Here is a 25,167-nt window from a genome sequence, read left to right as displayed (position 1 = left end):
CCACCGATGCAAATCTTCTTCCATACGCAAATGATACTAATATCTTTTTCATACTAAAGACCCATTGCATGATCAAGAGTTTAATAACAGTCTCGAAAATATACCGACCTGGTTCATCGCTAATAAATTGATAGTAAATAATTCCAAATGCAATTACATTTTATTTGGCTTGTAAATTTTAGAAATTAATACCCGACATAGACATAAAAGTAAGCAACACAAGCATTCCCCGCACAAACAGCACTAAATTTCATTTAAGATAATTTTCATGGGATCTACATATAAACTATTTGTCTAATAAAATTAACAAGACCTTAGAAGTTATAAGTAAAATTAAATTTAAATTAAATAAGACTACAATTTTGAACTTTTGTTGATATTTCCTCATCCTACCTATTTCAGCTTGATCTGGGGAAATTGCCCGGAAGTACATTTAAAGAAGTTATTCAAATGCCAAAATCCGCCAGCCAGAATTAAATTACTTTGTTTAAGTTTAAAACATATACCGGACCAAGAATATGGAAAACACCCGTGGGACATAAAAATAGTGAATCTTTATATCTATTCAAAAATAAATTGAAGAAATATTTAGTGGCATAGGGCTCTGTTTTCAAGAAATTATGATGCTGAACATTTTAATTATGAACGAACATATTTTATTTGAAACTTTGCTATTTTTATTATTTACCTTAAGTATTTTAAATTTTCCAAATGTCTCATTAGGAGTGTAGACAATTAACTATATTAAATTTTACTATTTAAAACATAGTGACACGGTGGCCGCACACCAGGATTTATTTTCTTTTTTGATCTCCGAATCATTTCATCATCTTTTTGATTTTGATTTGATTGAATAAATTGAATCGATTTAATAATTAAATTTTGGTTTTGAACTGAAGAAACCAGAGAATGATTTAAGATCAACTTTTGGAAAAATTTAAAAACTAAACAAAGTTAACTAACGCGATCAAAAGATCAACTTTTGGAAAAATTTAAAAACTAAACAAAGTTAACTAACGCGGAACATGCTGTGATTTTCATCAATAATTGCATTTCTAATAGGCTTAATCCAATACATATGAAGATAGATATATTTCTAAATATTTTTTTATGTGTGTGCGCGCGTGTTTTAACATTGGAAGAAAAATTCTAGCATGTATATTATCACTGAATTAAAACAATGATAATTACTTAATAACGTCATTAATTAATTTTGAAATAATTAACTATTTCTTTTTTATTAAGAGAAAAGCTCAAAAATACGTTATATATATATACAATATTTATAATATATATGAAGTGATATTTGCGTATACAAAATACACTCATACAGGGTATCAATCCAACACTAGTGTGTTACCAATACAATACATTATAATCGTATTTCTTCAAATGCTCACCCAGTGAACGCCAGTCAGGTAACATACAACAACAACAACACACGTTTAGACGACATTTTCCCCGAGATCGGGGGTTGCCGTTTGGCTACCTATGATGAAACCGAAATACCCCTCGACGCCATTCCATCATAAGTAATTTATTTGGCTAATTTTTACGCAGGACGCCCTTCCTTACGCAACCACAGTTATAAGCGGTGGGTCTAACCTTTGATGATCCAACATCACTCACAAGGCAGTGAGGGTCAGTTTAATGTCATAACCAGGACAATAGTCAGGTAACATAACATAACATTAATTACTATATTATATTTACTATATGTATATATGTAAATTAAATATATCAATTTTAACGATAACAATATTATTTTGCATTAGCAGAAAATTAAATTATAAAATCATATAATTATAAAAAAAAGTGGATTTTCGGGTACATGTATGCATATATATTTACTAATTTTGGGTAAATATGAATAAATTTTACTCTAATCCTAGTCCTAATCCAAAATACAGAACATATTAATTGATATCGTTCAGCAAACTAGAATATAGCATAGCATAGCTAGAATATACTAGTGACTGGTACGTTGGGTTGTGCGTGCGAAGATACAATGTTTGAGGAAGAGAGATAGAGAAGAAGAAGAAAGAAAAAAGAGAGAGAAAGATGAAGAGAAGAGAATAAAAAACAGAAAAGGTGAGAAAGGAGAAAAGAAGAAAGAGTGAAAGAAAGAAAAACGAGGCATAATTTATACACAATACAGCACCCAATACGAAGCATCATAGTTCATGTTTCCTCATGTGTTTTAGTAGTGAATGCTGCTCGGTGAACCTGACGGAGCACAGTTGGCAGTTGTAAGATTCTTCGTCGTTTCCTGTTGAATGCTGCCATCTTAGATGTTGCTTCAACATCTTCAGCGTGTGGTAAGACCTGTCGCAACAGGAGCAGATGAATTTCTGTGGTTGGAATGTTTGTTTGTTTGTTCGTTCATTCATTCGTTTGTAAGGATGTTCTACTGTCTATGTGTTTATTTGTAGCTGTCTGTATAGTGGTAGTAGTATTTGTAGTAGTTGTTTGTTTGTAGGCTGTTTTTTGTTGGTTTGCTTGTTTGTAAGGTGTTTGTCTATTTGCTGCTGTGCGGTAGAGACCCGCCGAATATTCCGTCGAAATTTGACAATGATAAACAGCTGTTTGGATTTGACAAATTTCTAGAGATGTGATCCTGATGGCTCATCTCACTCACTCACTCACTCACCTGATTATCAGACTTAATGCTGACATCATCATCTTCTTCCTCTTTATCATCATTGTTATCATCGCCACCATTATTATCATCATCATCGTCGTTATAATATTCATTATAAATATCATGAGCCACACCACTACTTGCCATGTTTCCGTCATAATCATCATCATCATCTTTGACGTCATCACCATCATCTTTTGGCTCATCACAAAAATTATCCATGTACGTAAAATTATTATTAAACGTATTATTATTATTGCAGAAATTATTATTATTTAGATTATTATTATCATTAAAATTATTATTATTTAGATTATTATTATCATTAAAATTATTATTATTTAGATTATTATTGATATTGCTATTTACGGAAGTGTTATTTTTAAAGATGACGTCACCGTGAGAAGTTCTGCCAACGTTATCAGCGTACAACACGTCACAAACTCTATTATTATTATTTTTATTATTATTACTACTACTACTACTACTATTTATATCACAAATACTATCATCATTATTTAGACTGACAGTATTATTATTAACATTATTATAACTATTTGGATTGATATTATTCATATTATTATTATCATCGTTATTATTATTATTATTATTCATATTATTATTCATATTATTATTCATATTATTATTATTACTATTATTATTATTGTTACTACTATTACTAATACCACTATTATTAACCGCTGTAGTAGTATCAGTAACATTGGTAGTATTATTTAGCTTAAGCAGGGACCTATGCCCTACAATATTTTTCACATAACTATACGTAATATTATTAATTATATTACTTTTATTATTAATAATAGTAGCAGCAGCAGCAGCAGCAGCAGCAGTAGTGGTCGCTGCAGTAGTAGCGTTAGCATTAGTGCTAGTATTTAGTACGTTGAAATGTTTTGTTGTCTGGCTTAGTACCGCAATGATATTATTATTATTATTATTACTGTTGCTGATGACGTTGTTGTTTTTGATTACGTCATCGTCATTATTGTTATTATTATTGTTATTAACGATATTATTATTACTGTTATTATTATTAGTAGTAGTATTGTTTTTATTATTATTGTTTTTATTATTAATTGCAGCGCGTCTAGGCGTTATGATTGGTTTTATAACGGTAACTTCGCCAATATCGTAGTTCAGAAAATTATTAAAGTCGCAATTATTATTATCATTACTAATTATATTTACATTATTATTATTTTTATTGATAATATTTACACTATTATTATTATTATTGTTGTTGTTGTTGTTATCGTCCGCATGTACAAGCATATGTTTCTTCAAGGACACAATGACCTTGAAGCTGCGGTCGCAGACCTCACACTGGTAGCCCCGATTGGAGAAATGAATTTTTCTGTGGTTCGCCAGGTGGCTTTTCAGCGTGAATGCCTTCGAGCAGACAGCGCAGACGTGTGGCTTGTCGCCGCTGTGTGATTTGCTATGGATCTTTAGGTTGCTACCGGAAGTGAACGATTTGTTGCAGATCTGTTTGCGTGTGTGTGTGTGTGTGTGTGTGTGGTGTGGCGCGTGTGGTGTGGCGCGTGTGTGAATGTATGTGTTGTGGCGTGTGTGTGTGTGTGTGGTGTGGCGCGTGTGTGAACGATTTGTTGCAGATCTGTTTGCGTGTGTTTGTGTGTGTGTGTGTGTGTGTGGCGCGTGTGTGAAAGTGTGTTGTGGCGCGCGTGTGTGTGTGTGGTGTGGCGCGTGTGTGAATGTGTGTGTGTGAGTGTGTGGTGTGGCGCGTGTGTGAATGTGTGTGTGTGTTTTTATTCGTGTGTTGTGCGTGTGCCGATATAAACGTAAGTTGTGTGTGTGTGTAGTTGTTTTGTGTGTGTATATGTAGTGTATATGTTTGTATGCGTAAGTTGTGCGTGACGTGTTGAGTGCGTGTGTGGTCTTATGTGTGCGTGTTTGCGTGTGTGTGTGTAGTTGTTTTGTATCTATGTGTGTGTATGGTTTGTGTTGGCATATACTTAAGTGGTGTTTGTGTTTATGTGCACGTATGAGTGCAAGTTGACTGTGCATGTTTGAATGGATATGTGTGTGTTTGTGTGTTTTTGGTCGTGTAGTTGTGTATGTAGTAATAGCAATAATCAATAATAATAATAATAATAATAATAATAATAATAATAATAAGAAGAAGAAGAAGAAGAAAAGTTCAGTGGCTAACTAGACAGACGTATGGTCGCTCCCCCGAATGCACCCTCATGTGCTTCTTCAGGTTGTTTGGTATGGGGAATGTCTTGCCACACTCGTCGCATCTGTCGTCGTGTGGTGGCGGTACATGTTTGTGTGTGTGTGTGTGTGTGTGTGTGTGTGTGTGTGTGTGTGTGTAGGCAGACATAACTGACAATCAACCAATCAACTACCAGCCAAACAACCAACCAACCTACCAATCAATAAACTGACAATCAACCAATCAACCACAAACCAACCAATGAACTGACCAACCAATCAACCACCAGCCAACCAACCAACTAACTTATACGGCCGTTCCCCTGTATGCTGGTTGATGTGCCTCTTCAATGCAGTAAAATCAGAAAAGGATTTCTGGCAGATGTTGCACTTGTGCTCCTTCTCGATCAGGTGGATTTTCAGGTGCGACTTCAAATGCGAGCTGAGTCGAAAGAACTTTCCACACTGCTCGCACGTGAAGTTGTGTTGTTTGTTGAGAGTCGCTGTCGCTGTTGTGGTTGCGGTCGGTGCTGTGGATGTCGTAGTAGTAGAAGATGCTGATGGCAGATTATACTGTTGGAGATGAGTTAATGTTTGCTGTAGTTGTTGTTTGGGATTGGCGTCTGTGTTTTTGGGATTTGTGTCATATTTGTTTTGTGTCGTTTCGGTTGAATTGGCGAAGTTTTTATCATTTTTATTGTTCTTTCCACTTTTGATGATGAACGGAGTTGCAGCGTTGGGTAGCAGGAGGAATGGAGTTATGTACGGATCATTCAGGAATGTCTCTTCCTCCACTGGCAGGAGTCTCGACTTCAAATCTTCAGCGTGCGTCCCCGACAAGTTCCGACTGTCTGTAACTGTTTTTCGTTTTCTGCCACTGCCACCTGATTTTGAGTTGGACGTTGATGATTTGGTCTTGCCTTCTAAGGGGGCATTTAAATTTAAAATGGCGGGAAATGTTTTTTTTATTAATGTGTAGTTCGTTGTATTAAATAATAATTATGGTATATTATGTTATAATTATAGTATAGACTATAGAAAAGTTACAAACATAAGATTTCAGAAGAGAGTTAAAAAGTTATTTGTTCAACAAAGCATTTAATCACACTACAATCCTCTGAAGAATGTCAATAGAGTGAATAACATAATAATAATATTATTATTATTAATAATGATAATAATAAAAGGATATACATATAACTGATAACATGATAATCTCTAAAATAAATTATAATTTGTAGGCTAAATCAACAATCCACTTTAATTTTATTCTTCTTTGAAAAATAATCTATTTTAGTTTTTGTGGCATCAATATTAGTTGTAATTTTTTAATTAATTTAATAATTAATTAATTTAAAATTAAAATGAGAATCAAAAAATGTTCTTTTATTTTTTAATTAATAATTAATAATAATTTATTATTATTAATAATAAATTAATAATAAATAAGCTAAGTAAGATTAAGTAAAAACGAGCAAAAAATGAAATAATTAATATATAAGAAAATAAAATATAATGATAACTTATTATTAAATTTTTTTTTATTAAAAACTTATTAAATATTTATATTTAATTAATTAATAATTATTAATTAATAATGAGATTTAATTTAATTGAGAGTTCTACTTTTTTTGGCACTGAAGGTTGGTTTTGAATCAAATTCTTCGGTCCAAACCTCAAGATTCATCACTAATCAAATTAGTGAAAGACCACGAATCGTGAAGAAACACTAAAATTAAATAAATAAACCGGAGGAAAAAGTGAATGCATGATTGACATAAGTTAACTTTTCGTGTAAACATTTTTATAAAAATAATCAGGTGCTATATTTTTAAATTAAATTGCTTTCTCAATAAAAATAACCTTCCCCCTATATATATTTCATTTTATATTATATACACTATAAGTTTTATTTTTTATATATACAAAATGCACATAGAGCAAAGTAGAAACAGAACACGAACACGTAAGAATAAAACACATTATTACGCTAAATTGTTTTATTTCAAAATCAAAATTTTAAAGAATGTAGGTGAAATTGTAAAATTTGAATATATTATGCTATTAATTAGCTTTAAAAAAGTGTTAATTTGAAACAAAAATGTCCAATTCTTTAAAGGATTATTTTCACCTATTTATAACAGGCAAGAAATCTGGAAAACATTGTATATTATATATAGTAGCAGTAGTAGTAGTAGTAGTGGTGGTAGCAGAATCAGCTTTTGTAGTAGTAGGAGGAGCAGCTGTAGTAGTAGCAGTAGTAGTAATACTAGTTGTAGTAGTAACAATAATAATAACGAAAGCTTACATTCCTCTTCTTCTATTTCTACCGTTGCTTTATTTTTCATCGTAAAAAATAATTTAAAATTAATTGAAATTCATTATAAGCAAATTATTTACACATCTATTAATAATGAATAATAAATTACTGCGTTATAATAGGCCCACTTATAGATAATTCTGGACGTACTATGGAAGACGATGTTGAAGCAGTCGAAAAACAAAACGAGTATATTTTACTTCTGTGCTTTACAAAAGAGAAAGTAGACGTTATTACCGGCATTTACAAGTTTTTTCAATGGCACGGAAGATGAGTACTTGACAAATTGTCAGTTTGCACGACAAAAAATCAAAAACATTCTGCATAAACTAAAGTTAGATAAAAGCCCGGGAATCGATCCCACCCATTCTAAATTTTTAAAAGAAATTTGATCGAAAATCAGTGAAATACTGTGTGTAATATTCAATAAATCAATTAGCACATGCAAGATATCTCGAGACAAGTTTACAAAAAGACGCTCGTGCTTAACAAATCTGTACGATTTTTATTCGGAGGTTTACGATAAACTAGAAGCCGAAAACTTGGTAGATCCGGATTATCTTGAATTTTCGAAAGCGTTTGACAAAGTTCCCCATAAAAGATGGGCACAGAAATTGGAATAAAAGGTAGAGTACTCAGATGGATCCCAAATTGGTTATCCGATAGACGACAAAAGTGATCATACGAGAAAACTCTTCAAATTGGAAAAACGTTACTAGTTACCATGGACCAGTCCTGGAATCACTACTATTCATCCTGCACATAAACGATATCGAGTGTGGAATAACTTTTAGGTTATCTCCAAGTTTGCCGTTAATACAAAATTAAGCGCCGTGGTAAATAATGCTTACGATGTGGCCTTGCTGAAAAATGACTTGGAAAACTATATCAATGTTCGTTAGACTGCCAGATGCACTTCAATGTTGAAAAGTGTGCAGTCATGCATCTCGGAAAAAAAACCAGAAGGCTCAACTGACACTAAGTGGGAATGATCTTAGGTCAACTACGGAAGAACGTGACTTGGTGTTTTTATTACCCAAGATTGTAAGCCATCAAGACAGTGTCAAGAAGCTGCTAAAAAAAAGCCACTCAAATACTTAGGACCATTGAAAGAACAAATTCAAGCAGGAAAATAACAGTAATAACAAAGTTACACAAATCCTTAGTAAGACTACATTTGGACTACTGTTTTAGTGTCACTATCTCGTAAAAGACAAAACAATTCTTAAGAAGGTTCACAAAGGGCTACAAAGATTACCACAGGACCTCGACACATGCAATACGGAAGAAGGCGTGATAAATGTGGCTTAACAGCACTGGAAAGGCGTAAAACAAGAAGAGATTTGATCCAAACTTACAAACTCATTACGTACAAAAAAGATTCATCGGCTACAAGATTTTTTAACTTGTCTCATAACAAATATACAAGTGGTCATAAACTTAAGCTTTTCAAAAAATGAATTGGACCAATGAAATAAAATTTCTTTAGTAACAAAGTTGTCAATCACAGGAACAGCTTAAATAACGGCACAGTATCAGTAAAATGGACAAATATTTTAAAAAGTGAATTGGAGTGGCTCTAAACAGGTGACTAGTCTTTGAACCACTATAATTTCTGTTATGTTATAATATACAGAGGTGTGCCAAAGGGGCTCTTTGGAACTGAAATACTCTACATTGAAAAATTCAGCAAGTTTCAATCAAGCTGAAATAAATGAAAATGTTTAAATAAATTTTGACTAGAGACTGTTGAAGGCCTTTCTTTACAGCAATAAAATTTCGTTAATTTGTGTCTAAAGAATTTGTGTTGAAAGTTTCCAATACGAAAGTCTCAAAATATATGTAAATTGACCAAAAATTAATGTCGCCATATTTTTAGAAAATTCAAACCCCCTTCCAGTACATTAAGAAGAGTTAATGTTTCGCCAAATGTTAGGATTTATTTTTAGGTAGTCGGAATCTCCATATGAAATTTGAAATAAGGAAATCTCACGTTGGTAGCAGAAGTAAAAGCACAATCCAATGATGAAGAGGATAAGAACGAAGGCGCCGAACAGAATGATGGCGACGTTCAAGAAGAAATATTTGTTCGGAGCTGTAATTATTATTATTTATAATATACTACAAGTCTACAATCATAACTCATTATAATTATAACATAATTTTGATTTATTATGATTATAATATAATTTTGTGTCTTTTGATTATAATATAATTTAAATTTATTATGATAATAATATATTTTTGATCAGAGGCGTAGCCAAGAAGTAGGTTTTAGAGCTGAAGATTCTCACACTGGGGTGGAATAAGAAGGGATGGGAAGGAATGGAATGGGAAGTTTAGTTCGGGTTAGAGTGAAATTGTAGGAAATCACTTTAAAAGTATGACCGGAAACTGTAAAGTTAACTTTTGTACAAAAGTGCTTAGTTTCTTTTAATGTGTGACAAGTAAAAAATTTCTCTCGCAAAAGACTACCCACACAATGACACAAAAATTCTGGCTACTCCACTGACAGTGATTACTTACGATATAAATAATTACAATAAATGATAATACAATTAACAATATCCATCGGTTCAGATTGTGTAATGGTTGATAAAAGCGCCTGTTGATGTCGCAATAGTTACCGGGATCGAATACAGAAAGATCCCAGCCAGTCTACCACATGCAATACATGTGTGTGTTTATGTGTGTGTGTGTTTGTGTGTGTACCTTTGTGTGTGTTTGTGTTCTGTGTGTGTGTGTGTGTGTGTGTGTGTGTGTGTGTGTGTGTGTGTGTGTGTGTGTGTGTGGGATGAGTGCGGATTCAGCGCATACACGCACGTACGTTGTGTCTGTGTATTTTTATACTTTTGAGAATTAACTAAGAGAGAATTAACAGTAACTAATTTACTATTTAATTAGTTAATAATTAATTAATATAATTATTATTAATAATGAAAAATTTTACTGTACGAAGCGTCGGTTTCTGCGTTGAGAACTGCAAATAAGAAATTCAGAAGATTTTTGACAAAAAAAATATTAATAATGATGACAATAAGAATAAAAATTATTATTATAACAACAACAATAAATATTATCGTTGTGATAATTATAACAATAATAATAACATAACAATAATAATAACATAACAATAATAATATGATGGGTGGAAGAAAAAATGGCGCGATGACTTTGTTTGCATGAACGAATGAATGAATGAATGAATGGATGGATGGATGGATGGATGGATGGATGGATGGATGGGTGGGTGGATGGATGGATGGATGATGAATAAACGAACGAACGAACGAACGAACGGATGAAGGGATTAATTAATTAATTAAAAAGTAAATAAATAAATTATTAAATAAATAATTATAAAAATGATTAGAGCCCTAACTCTACAGTACATGATGTATTATACAGTACACTCCTATCCTTGAGACCGAACAAACGTACGAACGGACAGACAGTAAGACAGACAGACATATAGACAGACGAACCGACAGACAAACTAATGATTAGATTCCTAACTATCTACTCAACTGAACGTCATGTTGAAACTCCTATCTTTGAGACCAAACGAACGAACCAACAGACAGACAAAGTATTGTGTCACTCACTCATTTTGCATTTTATTACATACAAACAAATGATTAGATAACTAACTATCTACTCTGCAGTACATCGTGTTGACACTCCTGTCCTTGAGACCGATCCAGAGAGCAGAGGTTTCCATGCCGACAACCACTCTCCTCTTGTCTGGCACCAAGTTCGTGCCGTACACCACCGCGTGTGCCATCTCTTCGTCCTTATACCTGGAATAATCATAAAGGTCAAAAGGTTAAAGGTCAATTACACTCTTCCAAAGTTCAAAGGACGCATCACACACGAAGCACGTGATAGGCGGGGATCTTTTTGTCATATTCGAACCCGATTACTGCGAAACAGCACCAGGCGACCTTAACCATTAGATCATCACATCTCTCATATTTAACGTGTACGGTATTGACTGGAATTTGAAACTTTTAAACTTAATTTATAATTATATTTATTTATTATTTATTTTTTATTATTTTCCTTTTTAATAGCAACGAAATAATTAAGAAGGTTGAAAAACTTAATAAAATGCAAAATGAGTGAGTGACACAATACTCGATACTACCGATCGACTAGGCATACACACACACACACACACACACACACACACACACACACACACACACACACACACACACACACACACACACACATACCACAGCGTTTTTTACGCTTTTTAGTTTAGAACTAAATCTTTTCAACTTCCTCAATGACGAGCGATTTTATGATCTATTTCCAATTTTTTGGAATTCATAAACATTATTTAAACATTACTTTTACACGTTTTTTTTTATACAATTTCATTTACAAGATGTAAAAATAAAAAGCCGTTTATCCTCAGTGTAATAGTCAGAGCTGTAAAACCAATTTTAAAAAAATCTAGGTTTTAAAAAAACCTGAGTTTTTTAAAATGTTGAAACTTTAAACTTTTTAAAAAAATTCAAAAAACAAAAATTTCATAAATAATTTCATTATCCAATTTTGATTATTGAAATAAAAAGTTTGACAGTGAGAGATTTTTCATATTAAATTTAAGGATATGATTTCAATTAGGCCAATGAGGAATGAATGAATGCTCTGAAACTGAAAGTGAAAATAAAAGTGTGGAAATTGAAATTTGACAATTTTTTAGAAGAGTTTTTTATAAAATAATTTTTTTAAATGTACTTTTTATCATTACTTTTGGTTAAAATAGCAATATAAATTTTTCAATTAAGTCTTGTGAACTATGAGATGAAATTTTTTTTGATCACTTTATAAAATCTAAAAACAACCTATAAACCTTCAAATAACTAATAAAAACCTTAAAAACCTAAAAAAAAACCTGTAAACCTAAGAAAAAAACCTAGGTTTTTAACAGCTCTGTTACCAGTGTCCAAATTCAGTGCTGGATCCAAAATTTTTCGGTTGTGGGAATGATTTCAAAATTATAAACTTGATGACCTATTTCTTGTTAATGTCTGTTTATTTTATTACTATATTATACACGGAGTCTTCAATATTTTTTTCTTTCATAGTCTTTCATAGTCCCGCACCCCCCCCCCCTTCGATCGATTCGCCACCGTTCAGTTAACAACAATCAACAACAACAATAACACCAACAACAATCAACATTAGCAACAACAATAGGAGGTAAAATCAGAAATGAAAGTATAAAAAACTTTGGTAAAGAGAAAAAGACACTCGCCCTATGCTAGTCCACCTATCGTCAGTCGGTTGCTGGCCGGTACACTTCCAATGCGAGCCCGTCGACACGAACCGCACATCACTGAAAATCATCAGACGGGGGTGTCTGCCTGAAATTAGGGAAAAAATAAAAAACTTTGGTAAACTTAGTTGCTCTCTTATTTATTCCCTTTCTCTATCTTAACCGTTGTGTGTGTGCGTGTGTGCGTGTGTATGTGTAATTATTATTTCTTTGGAGAGATTAGTGTGCGTGCGTGTGTGTAATTATTATTTGTTTGAGGTATTTAGTATGTGTCTGTGGTGTTTGTGTGTGTGTGCGTGTATATGTGTGTGTGCGTGTATATGTGTGTGTGTGTGCGTGTATATGTGTGTGTGTGTAATTGTCATTTCATTGGATGAGTTACCTTTGAACTGATTCCTGACCTTTGCCGCAAAAACTTGTTTTTTACCCTTCAGAATGAACGAATGAAAGAAGGAATAAATGGAGAAATGAATGAATGAACGAATGAACGAACAAACGAACGAACAAATGATCAAAAAATATAATCAATATGAACAACTAAGAGGAGCATTTCATGAGCGAACAAATGAACAACTAAAAAAATGAATGAATGAACAAACGAATGAATGAATTAAAGATTGATTGATTGAATGAAGAAATGAATAAATGAACGAAAGATCGAAGTAAAAAAGTAAAAATACGAATTAACTTTTATTTCAACTTTCTCTCCTTCGTAAGTTGTCGTGGACTTGTTGAGTCTCATCTGACGTCCGTCAACGTAGAGAGCCAACTCACTGTCAGCTGTTATCGACAGGTAGGTCCCTTCGTTAATTAATTATCATATTTAAATTATAATATAATTAACAATTATTAATAATTATAATGTAATTAATAATTATTAATAATTATATTATAATTAAAATTCGAATGAACGGATGAGTGAACAATGAGTGAACAAATGAATGAATGAGTTTTACAAGCAATTGAATGCATGAGTAAATGAATGAGTGAATAAGTGAGAGAGTGAGTGAGTGAATGAATGAATGAATGAATGAATGAATGAATGAATGAATGAATGAATGAATGAATGCATGAATGAATGAATGAATGAAAAAATAAATACACTATACAATAATTCGAATTATTAATTATAACAGTATAAATTAATAATAAATTATGTTGATTGATATTGACACCATTCATGCATTCATTCATTCGATCCCTCATTCATTCACTCACTCATTCATTCATTCACCACTCATTCACTCAGGCATTCCATCAAACCATCACCTCTTGCGTAAAAAATCAGAAAAACGTTTGCTGATAGAAAGTGCTGGATCGACAGCATTACTATTGTTTTTATTATTATTATTATTGTTATTTGTATTATTATAAATATTATTCATAAACAAAAAATTTAATATTATTATTATTTAGATTAAATAGGATTTTATAATTATTTCATTATTAATATTTTGGTATTTGGAGTTAGAAAATAAAAGGATGTTCCCATTATTATTAGTATTATTATTATTATTTTTTTTTTTATTATTATTATTATAAAGGTTAAAGGTTTAAGGGTTAAAGGTTTAACAAATCTTCGTTAATAATAAAAAATGTAAATTTTTATTATTATTATTATAAAGGTTAAAGGTTTAAGGGTTAAAGGTTTAACAAATCTTCGTTAATAATAAAAAATGTAAATTTCTAGACAGACGATAATGGTGCGAGAAAATACCGCGTGTTTCTAAAAAGTATGGAGATATGCTTGATTAGGAAATTGTTGTTTATGTTTATGTTTACTTTTGCTCTATTGGTTCTATGCTATATTATATCAATGTTTGTTAGTTATTGTTAATATTAGTAGTAGTAGTAGTAGTCGTGGTAGTAGTAGTAGCTGTAGTTGTTGTAGTTGTAGAAGTCGTAATAGTAGTAGAAGTAGTGGTAGTAGTTGTAGTAGTAGTGGTAGTAGTAGTAGTGGTAGTAGTAGTAGCTGTAGTTGTTGTAGTTGTAGAAGTCGTAGTAGTAGTAGCTGTAGTTGTTGTAGTTGTAGAAGTCGTAATAGTAGTAGAAGTAGTGGTAGTAGTTGTAGTAGTAGTGGTAGTAGTAGTAGTAGTAGTAGTAGTAGTAAAAGTAAGTTTGTTATTATTGTTATTATTATTATTATTACTATTACTAATATTGTGATATTATTTATAAATTATAATTTTATTCTTGTAAATATTTTTTTCTGTTTTCATTTTCATTTATTTTCATCGTTTCTTCGTCTCCATTGCCTTTTGAGTTTTCCATAGATTTGTTGTTCTTTGCTTCCGCTAATTCAATGGAAGTTTTTTAAATTCTTTAATTTAAATAATTAATTAATTTTATTATTTAAACTCGGCGTTTTATTAATAGTATTTATAATATTAATAATATTATTATTAATAATATTATTACTAATTATAATTAGTAACAACAACAATATAATAATATTATTAATAAATATAAAAACAAAAAAGTCTAAAATAATATTAATAATAATGACAAAAACTATAATAACAATAATAATAATAATAATTATTATTATTTATTTATTTAAATATATTTAAAATGTATCTTACCGACCGTCATTTTTTTCTTTATCTTCTCCTGTTTAAAAAGATCATTTTAGCCATTTATTAACATTAGCGTGAATTATTATTATCATCATTTTTTTAATTCTCATTATTTATCATCATTATTATTATTATTGTTGTTGTGATTGTTATTATTGTTGCTGTTGTTGTTGTTTTGTTGTTATTATTATTGTTGTTGTTTTTTGTTTTTGTTCATGCTGTTGTTGTTGTTATAGTTGTTTATGTTTATGTTGTTGTTGTTCATGTTGTTGTTGTTGTAATAAAAAAATTACACTAATAAAAATACCCCCTTTACGAATGAAGATGCAGATTCCACAGGCAAGGACAAAAACTCCGAGAACCACACTAAGGCTTATGAAGGTAATCATCGACTTTCCTAATTATAATAAAATTTATTATTTGTAATTATAATTATTGAAAATAATTATAAGTAATTATTTGTAGTTATAATCAATAATAGTTATCATTGTAGTAATAATCAATAAATATTATTATTGTAGTTATAATCAATAATAATTATTTTTGTAGTTATAATCAATAAATATTATTACTGTTGTTATAATCAATAATAATTATTATTGTAGTTATAATCAATAAATATTATTATTGTAGTTATAATCAATAATAATAATTATTTATTACATTACTGTATTATTGTTAATGCTATTGCTGTCGTTAATGTCGTTAATGTTGTTACTATTGTTATTTTTATTATTATTTTTATTAATTTACTTCTTTCACTGACTGGGTCAACAGTTGTGTGTCTAATCTGTCCTTCATAATTTGAAATTAATATTTATCATTCAAATATTGCGAGCACTGACAAGCGTACCTACACACACACACACACACACACACACACACACACACACACACACACACACAAACAAACAAACACACACACAAACACGCACACACAAATATATATATATATATATATATACGATATAAGAAATAAGTTGAAAGGGGGGGTTTGGAACTGAAGACACTCGATAGAAAGTTTTGGTAGGGTCATAGCTAAATTAACCGAAAATCTGGCCAGGTTCACCAAATGATGGGAACTTGAATTAGAAGACGTCGAAGTTTTTTATAATGTCGGCAGCGTGAGGTATCAACATCTGACATTGTCAACCACCTGAAATCGACCAACATGCAGACGGGATCCTCTCTTCCTCTGTTTTGTAAAAGAGAATTCTAGTGTAAGACCTGATGAAAATCTGTCGTCAACTTCTTTTCATTGTGTTGTCAGCAAATTTTTGGATTCGATCGTCAGTGTAGCTTCCTGGCCGGTGTTTCTCCGGACCAGGGAGGGGATATTCAGCAGCAGTACCAATTCAAGTGGTATCTTTCCATCAACAACCAGAGAAGGAAAAGAACGGCAGAAGTCCGACTATTTATTCAAATTTCTTTAAGAGTTAGTCTTTGAGATTTCGCATTGGAATTTGATGACATTTGGTTTATGATAATTTTTCTCTATGTTGTACGAGAGCGCCTGTGAGAATATTAAATATTATACTGGACGATATATATACAAGTGTTTCAAACAATGAAAAAAATAACACGCGCACACACGCGCGCACACGCGCGCACACTAACTGTCAATTCTACAGAATACTAGCTCTGCGCTAGGATTGGCAACACTAATCCATTTTGCCGTTATTGGGAAACTTTTCAGGATTGGTTCGCTTAGGTTTTTCTTCTTATTTTCTGCGTGTGTTGTTGCTACTTCCATGTTTAGGTGGCCGGGACTGTGTGTGTGTTTTTGGTGTGTTTTTGGTTTGTTTGTATGCATGCATGTGTGTTGTATGCGCCTGGATATGTGTATGTACGTGTTTATTTGTGTTTATGTGTGTATTATTGTAGTGGTTATATGCGTGTGTGTAGTGTGTGTATTATTGAGGTATGCATACAGATGTGTATGTGTTAATGTGTATTTATATGTGCATATATAAAATAAATATATATATACGTGTGTGTGTGTGTGCGCGGTGTGTGTGGTGTGTGTGTGCGCGCGTGTATGTGTGTGTGTATGTGGTGTGTGTGGCTGACAGAAATAATAATAAAAATACTCTCTAGCCATCCAATCCTTTCCAGGAAGATCCTCGCTGCAGCGCCAGTTAGGGCCTGATCTGCTGGGCCTCATTTCATTATTATTATTATATTTTCATTATTATATTATATTTATAATTATTATTATTATTATTATTATTATTATTGTTATTATTACTGTTATTAATATTATTGTTATTATCATTATTATTTTCCTCATCATCCTCATTATTATTATAATTACTGTTATTAACAATAATAATAATAATATTATTATTAGCTCGTCATATGGAATTTTTTGCGACAGAAACATTGCCTAATGCTATTTTAAATATAACTTACACCCATGTACTTGTCACTGGCAATGAGGATGGGTGGATCGTACATTTGATTATTTTTATTCTATTGATTATTTTTATACTATTCATTTTAACATTTTAGTTACAATTTATTATTTTAATATCTTATAGTTTCATTGTGTCAATTGGATAAATAAAATATGTTCACATTATTGTTGTTATTATAATAATAATAATAATAATAATGACCTGTAGAAGCTATCGTCAGACCATATCATCATCTTGGCTAGTCTCTTGTGCGTGTTCTCGATCATCACCGCTATGTTCGCCGCACCCCCCTTGTTATTATTTATATTATGATTGTTATTATGATTATTATGATTATGATTTTATTATCATTATTATTATAATGTTGTTGTTGTTGTATGGCACGAGAGTTGGTCAACTGTTGTTCAACTCATCACTCACTGTTTTTAGCTATAATCTTACCTTACATTGGAGTAGTTGATTGGTTTTAAAATTAGTTCAGCGTTTTTGTGAAAATGCGGAGAGTATGGCAATGTAGTTTTCTGAATGTAGTTTTCTGAATGTAGTTTTTGATTAAGTTTTAAATTTAATTTTGATTTTTGTAATAAATGATATTCATAGTGTAAATTCTAATAAATATCCGTACTGCGATAAAACATTTGAAAATGTTGAACCCCACCCCTGAAGGTGCAATAGGAATACAGCTTGTTCGCCCAACTGTCGAGTCAAACGTCTCCGAACATTTACAACTCAAGTTCTGTTGATAATGACGTTTATGTCGTATTAATTTCTGAACGCTTTCGGTGTTGTTGGCGATAACTGCTCTGCCGTCAGAAAATTCTAGTCACGCTCTATCTTTAAAATGGTAGGGTGATTCTGGCTGTGGGGCCCCAAGTATAACCACAGGGTGATACTCGGGCTTTTTAAGTATTTTCTATTAGGGGTTTAAACAGAGGTTGGAAAGCAGTGACATTGTTCTAGGAATGCTCTGTCAGTTAAAAATTTAGGGGCAACTTTCTTAATGCATTTAAAAACCGTTAAACATATTTTGAAAATAACTTTGATAAACCGAAAGCCAGTGAAGAGCAAAAATAATTGGCTTAACGTGATCGTATCTAAAGCCACCTGAAACTAAGCTTGCAGCCCAATTTTGAACCGACTGCAGTCTAGACATATTTACACCAGACAGGCCGTGATATAGACTAATGCAATGGTCTATTTTGAGTGGATAAATGAATGAACGAGACATTGAAGGGTATGCTCGCTTAAAGATCCTTTGATGCGTCTATAAGCCTACGCAATTGTCCAGAGCATTATTTTTTCGAAACTGCCCTTGTGTGAACCTTAAAAGAAAGACATGTTACTATCAGAAACAAATCCCAGGTTGCGTGCAGATGTGCAAAATTCAATGTCAAAATCACTAAATCTGATAGACTCAATTCATTTTTTCCAATGCTGCCTAGTGCCAACCGGTAAAAACTGAGTCTTTGATTGATTCAATCGAAGCCTACTTGCCATTATTCACCACTCATTAATTTCCAAGAGGCATGGTCTGAGTCTACAGACAAGATTGTCAAAACGACAAAGGAGAACACTAGCAATGATCTGAATATCATCAGCAAAACCGTGATGTTTGAAATTATATTTGTAAATGATTTTGAAGACATCTGCAGTGTACAACACAAACAGGGAGGGGCTGAGAACTCACATGAAGAACTCACACCCTTTTAAAGACGAACTGAGCTGGACAACTATTGCTTCAAAGAAAAAACGTCCAACACCAATCGCAATAGGGGCCAAGCAACCAGGGTCATGCAAATTGTCAGCAGGGAGGTTGGTATTAATGTCTGTCAATAATGAAGTTAGTAGAACCACGCACTGACTTGTCTCTTTTGTATTATTTGCCGCCATTGAGAAGAGATTTGGATGTCCCGTTGACGATTTCGGAAGTATGTTCTAAGCTGGTTGGCTCCTCCTGGAGATGAACGCTGGCATTCATTTATATAAATAAATTGTTTTTAAAAAACACTTCGGTTGGTTAAACCTCAAAAGTTTTCAGACGTTGTTTTCTGTTGAATTTGATTAATAACTTTCATTAATATGATTTATTTTATATAAATGTTGAGTTTAAAACCGCGGTGGTTTTTTCAGAAATTTTTTTTTGACACAATTTTTAAATTTAAACGTTGCTTCTAATTTTATCTTGAAGTGTGCTTCAAATTTTTATTATAAAACAATATTTTTACTTTTTTGTGACAGAAAGTGGTCATTTCAATATCTTTAAAAAGTAATTAAAAAGTAATTTAAAGATCTTTATTCTGAAAAGCCCTGGCGAACATTTTAAAATTTAAGTGTGCTTACAAACAGTGCATTTATATAAATGAATCGAACCAGACCTAAACTTTTCAATTGATAATCATTAATTATTAAATAATTATTAATTATTATTATTAGTTATTAAGTTATGAAACAAACAAATTGTTAACACCTTATCTAAATAGAAATATAAAATAACAAAATTTCGCGATTTTTGCTCTCTAGATTGTCGAAGTCGGTCGGAGTTGGATATTTTGGCCACATTGGGATCGGATTTCTTTTAGAGGCTGGAGTCGGATTTTTTATCCCACTCCGACTCTTGAAAAGGTTATTTACTTTTTTAAAAATAATAAATTTTTTCTGAAATTTTTTCAAGATTGTGTTTTTTAGATGTAAATATGTCCGTAGCAATAAGCAACCATCTTCAAAACTGATAATAAATACTAATAACGTGAATAAAATTACTTCTTTTCAGCATGTTGTAAAATATAAAAACGAAGTAATTTTACTAAAAAAATAAATTACATTGACTGATTTTAAATGTCCTTAGAAGAACTTTTTAATTAGTAGCGATAATAAAGTGATAAATTATGATACAAAAGTTGAAAATTTTTCTTGAATTCGGAACTCGGAGTCGGAAATTTTTACCCGGGGTCGGATTTTTTTGAGGACCCGTGCTGAAGTCGCAGTCACACTGATCTTCACTATACATCAAACTTTTTTACTATGCATGGTCTATTACATAATTTTTGGATCTGTACAATCTACAAAGTTACATATTTTCAGTGGTCCGGGTAATGGGATTTCTGGGAGCAGGGAGTGCATAAGTCTCCGGGCGCTAAGCAGAGTGGGCGCCAAAATGAGGTTGACAAAATTTTCACAAGAGTAAAAATCTTATCACAAGCAAAAAAAATTATTTATTTACCTAAACATTTTACATGTCAAAATAAACTATACAAAACATATATCTGGTCTTCAATAAAAAATATGTAACAGAAATGTAACAGAGCATTTTTTGTCAACTGTGATAACCACAGCTTAAATTTAGTAGAAATACACCCAGCTAAGCAAGATCCAATTGTCGTCACATTTTGGAATGCCGTTCTTGGGAAAATCGATCGGGTACAGAAGCGCCTACAAGATCCTGCAATGAATTTCAAGGAAGCTGCAACTGATATAGAATCTTTGGAGCAAGAATTTTTTACGTTTTGTGATAGCTTGAACCAAGCTGCTGTAGAAAACGCCAAAACAAAATGACCAACCTGGGGGATTGAGAGGTGGATAGAAGAATCAGGAGACGTAAGAGAATGCCCGGAGAACTGGCAAGAGATGCAGAACTTTTATCAGAATAAGAAATTGAAAATGATGAATGTATTTGATCGGCTTCAATATGAGATGTCAACACGTTTTTCACGACTTAAAGACCTGAATAATAAATTTGGATTTTTGCTAGACGTTAAGACTCTTCTATCTTCCACATATCAAGATGCCATTCGTCTAAATTGTACAAATTTTTCAAATTTCTTTGACACGGACATCAATGGAACTTTTCTCTGAAATTGGTGATTGCAGAATGCTGCTCAGTAACCGAATTGAAGCTTTACCAGAAAGTCCCTTGGGTCTTCTTAGTTTCATTGTGTTTTATGGAGATGACGTATTTCCGAATCTGCGAATTTCGCTACAAATTTTGTTGACAACAGCAGTTTCAATTGCAAGCTGTGAGCGATCATTTAGCAAATTGAAATTTATTTTATCATATCTGCGTGCACCAATGGGATAAGATCGTCTCAGTGATCTTGCTCTTCGACAGATTTGATCAGTTTGCGACAATAAAATCTAGAAGAATAAATCTATTGCAGACTATGTAAATTATCTTTGACAGTGACTGGATCATATGTTATAATTTGTATATTTATTTTTTTATCTTTAAATACAATGTTCTATTAAAATTTGAATTGTTTTTGTAAGCAGTAGTTTTTACAATGTTAATGTAATAAAAAAGTGATTGAACATGGAGAGGGGGGCTCTAATTTTATAATTTGTTTCCGGGCGCAAAATACCCTTGCTACGCCTCTGTGGGATCTCAACAGAATTCAACCAGCGTAAATTTAAACAGATTAATTGTAACTTTTATTTATAATTTCTATAATTATATAAATAATTAAGTAATAAAACAGAAACCCCGATGTTAATTTTATCTCCAATTCTGTAATTGTCTCTGTTTGGAAGTAGGAACTCTTTTCCATTTATATACAGTGTTAATATGTTATCACCTGTCACTATGATAAATGAACCTAAAATACAATTTTATATGAATTATAATTAACATTTTTTATTAGAACATAATTATTAGTAATAATTATTCTCCCTTGATTAATTTTCAAAAGAATCATACAACCCATCGCAAACATTATTAGTTGAACCTAGACGCGCCGGTTTACGATCGTCTTCTTGTTCTCACCTCTTCTTAACTCGTGTTAAACAATCTTTTGCTAAATCTGCATTTGCTTTTACTGGCCTTTTTTTCTGGAACTCTCTACCTCCTTCTCTGACTACTTCACCACTTACGAAGTTCAGAGCGGATCTCAAGACCCATCTGTTTGCAACATCGCGGAAATAGCGCTTTATAAACTAATTAATTGATTAATTGATTGATTGCGTATAGGAGGCGTTAAGCTCTTCGCTTTCGAAGCTGGTCACTGCAACTGACAGCACGACCAGACGCGTTGACCTTTAAACCATTAAATGACCCTGCCATTTAAACTATTCATCCCATATATCTGGATGGATTCGACATGTATGGTTCATCCTCCTCTCTCCTCCTCCTCCATCTGATTTGAGCATTCAAGAATTTAAAAGATGGTTGAGATCATACTTTTATTTTCGCATTGAACTTGTTGATTTTTCGTTAATGACATTGCTTGTATATAATTCTTTATAATTCTTTATTTATTAAACATAATTCTCTATAATTCTTTATTTATTAAACATAATTCTTTATAATGTTTTATTTATTAAACACACACACACACACGACACACACGACATATATGCCATATATATATATATATATATATATATATATATATATATATATTCTATATTATATATATATATATATATATTATATATATATAATATATATATATATATATATATATATATATATAAACAAACACATACACACACACACACACGCACACATACACACGCACACACACTGCTTGTTTTTATTTTGGAATGTGTTTGTGAGAACATGTTTTTAACGGCCGTCCCACAATTCCTATCCGATTCGATTTGATACATGTTATATATACACATTTATTTGTCGTAACGGACAGAAGGCTTTGAAGTGACCTGGTTCGAACGCGGAAGGATCTCCACCTCTCACGTACGATGTGTGAGACGAACGCGTGTTCAAGTAATACACTGTTGAGTGCTATTGGCGCCAACGTGTGTCATTTCAGCCAGTCTACTTCAATCTACTCTGCTTCAATTCTTATCAAGTTCTTGTATTAATAACTGTTCAGTTGTGTTTATTCTGGTCTGTTTGCAAAATATGGTTGGCGACTCAGCTCAGATGGTAGGAGTGCCGTATTTCGAGTTGTTGGCGACGCGATGGCCTGGTTCGAACTCCATCTGACAAACTCAAAAATTACGATGTGTCTTGTGTTTATAGTCATGTTAAAATACTCAAATTTGGGGTAATTAAGTTTAGTTTAAAATGCTTATTTAAATAAATTATAATTAAGTTTAGAAAGATTTAGCAACTTACATTCTGCTTGTTCAAATTTTTTCATTAATAAAATTGAAATTAGAAGTTTCAAAATAAATTTAATCATTTTGACGATTAGTTTGTTTAAAATTTAAAATGATGGTAGTAAAAAAATGAATGGTATGGTCAGTACAACAATGGCATAAAATTGATAGTGCGACAAAACTGTGTTATTATTGCTTAAAAAACAATTTCGGACGAATTTTGTTACAAATAGATTAATTAAATTCAATTATAAGTTATTATTATAATTTAATTAAACACAAAAATTGCATAAAATAGTCGTTTTGAGATAAATTTTTGGCAGTTTTCGTTGAAAGCGTTGAAGTTGTCATTGAATAATTAAACTCAGCGCTATAAAATTTAAAAAAGGGGAAAATTGAAATCCATTGTAACGAAATGAAAGAGATTCCTTCTTCGTTAACTTAAGATTTCAGTGAGTTTGTTAGTTAAGTTTTTTCTCCTTTATTTAATTAATTAATTGATTTATTTATTTGCATAATTTCAAAATAATTATACTTACGTAAATCAAATTATTCGCTCTAATTACTTTGATTCCGATTGAAACTTTACCATCAAAAATAATATCCGTTGGTTTTTATTTCATCATCATTCGTCATCGTCACCCATGCTCTTGTCAATTGATTTTATTGAAATTTAATAAAATTCATTGTTATAATTATTTATTTTATTTCAAGTTTATTTAAATATTTAGTTTATTTTTTTATTTAATCTTTAGTAAGATTTATATTTCTTATTCTTATTGATACATGTGTTTGTATGTATGTGTGTGTGTGTGTGTGTTTTGCTTTGTTATTGTTTGTCCTTTGTGTGGCAAGTGTGTGTGTGTGTGTGTGTTTGTGTGTGTGTCATACATGTTGTTCTTAGTTATATTTATAATAATTGTTTTAATTTCGATTTATTTTATATACTTAATAATTAAGTAATAATTTAAATTTAACATATTTGTTTATCATTATTATATAATTATATTATATTATTATTGATCATTATATTTATTGTTTTTCTGTAATAATTTACCTACATTTAACATTTATCAGTCAAATTGAATTCGTTTTATTTTATTTCAGAATAGATATTTAATTTAAGTTAATGAATATTAATTAAGTTATAAGTTATTATAATAGATACCCCAAAAAAAAAAAGAAAACGAAGACCAAAAAATAACATTTTGTTATAAGTTTAGCATCAACAATATTAAAGCGTCTATGTTTGTCAGAAAAATCTGCCCCCTTGAAAATAATTTTTTTTAAATGTCTATTTATATTTAGAAATCCAAAAAACACTATCTAGCGAATGATAATCATATTTCTGAAGTATTTACTTCAATGGAGTAAATGATAACAGTTACATGTCTGAAATTCAAGAGAAAACATTTCAATTGTTAGCAAAATTAGATAAGGACGTATGTGTGTACAGTGATGTATGTATCTATGTGTGTGTGTGTGTGTGTGTGTGTGTGTGTGTGTGTGTGTGTGTGTGTGTGTGTATGTATATTTTTATGTATGTATGTATGTGTGTGTGTGTATGTATGTATGAATGTATATTTTTATATATGTATGTGTGTGTATGTATATGTGTGTTTGTATGTATGTGTGTATGTATGCATGTTTATATGTGTGTATGTTTGTATGAATGT

The 25,167-nt window shown here is 31.5% G+C and overlaps 5 protein-coding genes across 5 annotated transcripts; 3 read left to right on the top strand and 2 right to left on the bottom strand.

The window, feature by feature from the left end:
* Window positions 1–2,174: 2,174 nt before the first annotated feature.
* On the bottom strand, window positions 2,175–6,521 carry HELRODRAFT_172863 (hypothetical protein; the record flags this gene model as incomplete). Its single annotated transcript, XM_009019498.1, has 5 exons — window positions 2,175–2,351; window positions 3,956–4,144; window positions 4,830–4,920; window positions 5,226–5,757; window positions 6,461–6,521. The coding sequence occupies 5 exons, from the start codon at window positions 6,519–6,521 to the stop codon at window positions 2,175–2,177; spliced, it is 1,050 nt and encodes a 349-aa protein (XP_009017746.1).
* A 242-nt stretch (window positions 6,522–6,763) lies between these two features.
* Window positions 6,764–9,463, top strand: HELRODRAFT_172862 (hypothetical protein; the record flags this gene model as incomplete). The annotated part of the gene is made up of 4 exons (XM_009019497.1): window positions 6,764–6,800; window positions 7,277–7,403; window positions 7,594–7,741; window positions 9,407–9,463. The coding sequence occupies 4 exons, from the start codon at window positions 6,764–6,766 to the stop codon at window positions 9,461–9,463; spliced, it is 369 nt and encodes a 122-aa protein (XP_009017745.1).
* Window positions 9,464–10,800: 1,337 nt separating this feature from the next.
* Window positions 10,801–17,477, bottom strand: HELRODRAFT_172861 (hypothetical protein; the record flags this gene model as incomplete). The annotated part of the gene is made up of 9 exons (XM_009019496.1): window positions 10,801–10,954; window positions 11,070–11,148; window positions 12,061–12,123; window positions 12,398–12,532; window positions 12,827–12,872; window positions 13,133–13,245; window positions 15,328–15,417; window positions 16,638–16,789; window positions 17,443–17,477. The coding sequence occupies 9 exons, from the start codon at window positions 17,475–17,477 to the stop codon at window positions 10,801–10,803; spliced, it is 867 nt and encodes a 288-aa protein (XP_009017744.1).
* A 1,647-nt stretch (window positions 17,478–19,124) lies between these two features.
* HELRODRAFT_172860 (hypothetical protein) lies at window positions 19,125–20,621 on the top strand (the record flags this gene model as incomplete). Its single annotated transcript, XM_009019495.1, has 3 exons — window positions 19,125–19,249; window positions 19,958–20,059; window positions 20,519–20,621. 3 exons carry the CDS (start codon window positions 19,125–19,127, stop codon window positions 20,619–20,621), a joined length of 330 nt encoding a protein of 109 aa, XP_009017743.1.
* A 684-nt stretch (window positions 20,622–21,305) lies between these two features.
* HELRODRAFT_79372 (hypothetical protein) lies at window positions 21,306–21,512 on the top strand (the record flags this gene model as incomplete). The annotated part of the gene is made up of 1 exon (XM_009019494.1): window positions 21,306–21,512. The coding sequence occupies one exon, from the start codon at window positions 21,306–21,308 to the stop codon at window positions 21,510–21,512; it is 207 nt and encodes a 68-aa protein (XP_009017742.1).
* Window positions 21,513–25,167: the final 3,655 nt, after the last annotated feature.

The sequence above is a fragment of the Helobdella robusta genome, assembly GCF_000326865.2.
Source record: "Helobdella robusta unplaced genomic scaffold HELROscaffold_24, whole genome shotgun sequence".
Lineage (NCBI taxonomy): Eukaryota > Metazoa > Annelida > Clitellata > Rhynchobdellida > Glossiphoniidae > Helobdella > Helobdella robusta.
This window is presented reverse-complemented; position numbering and strand designations above follow the sequence as displayed.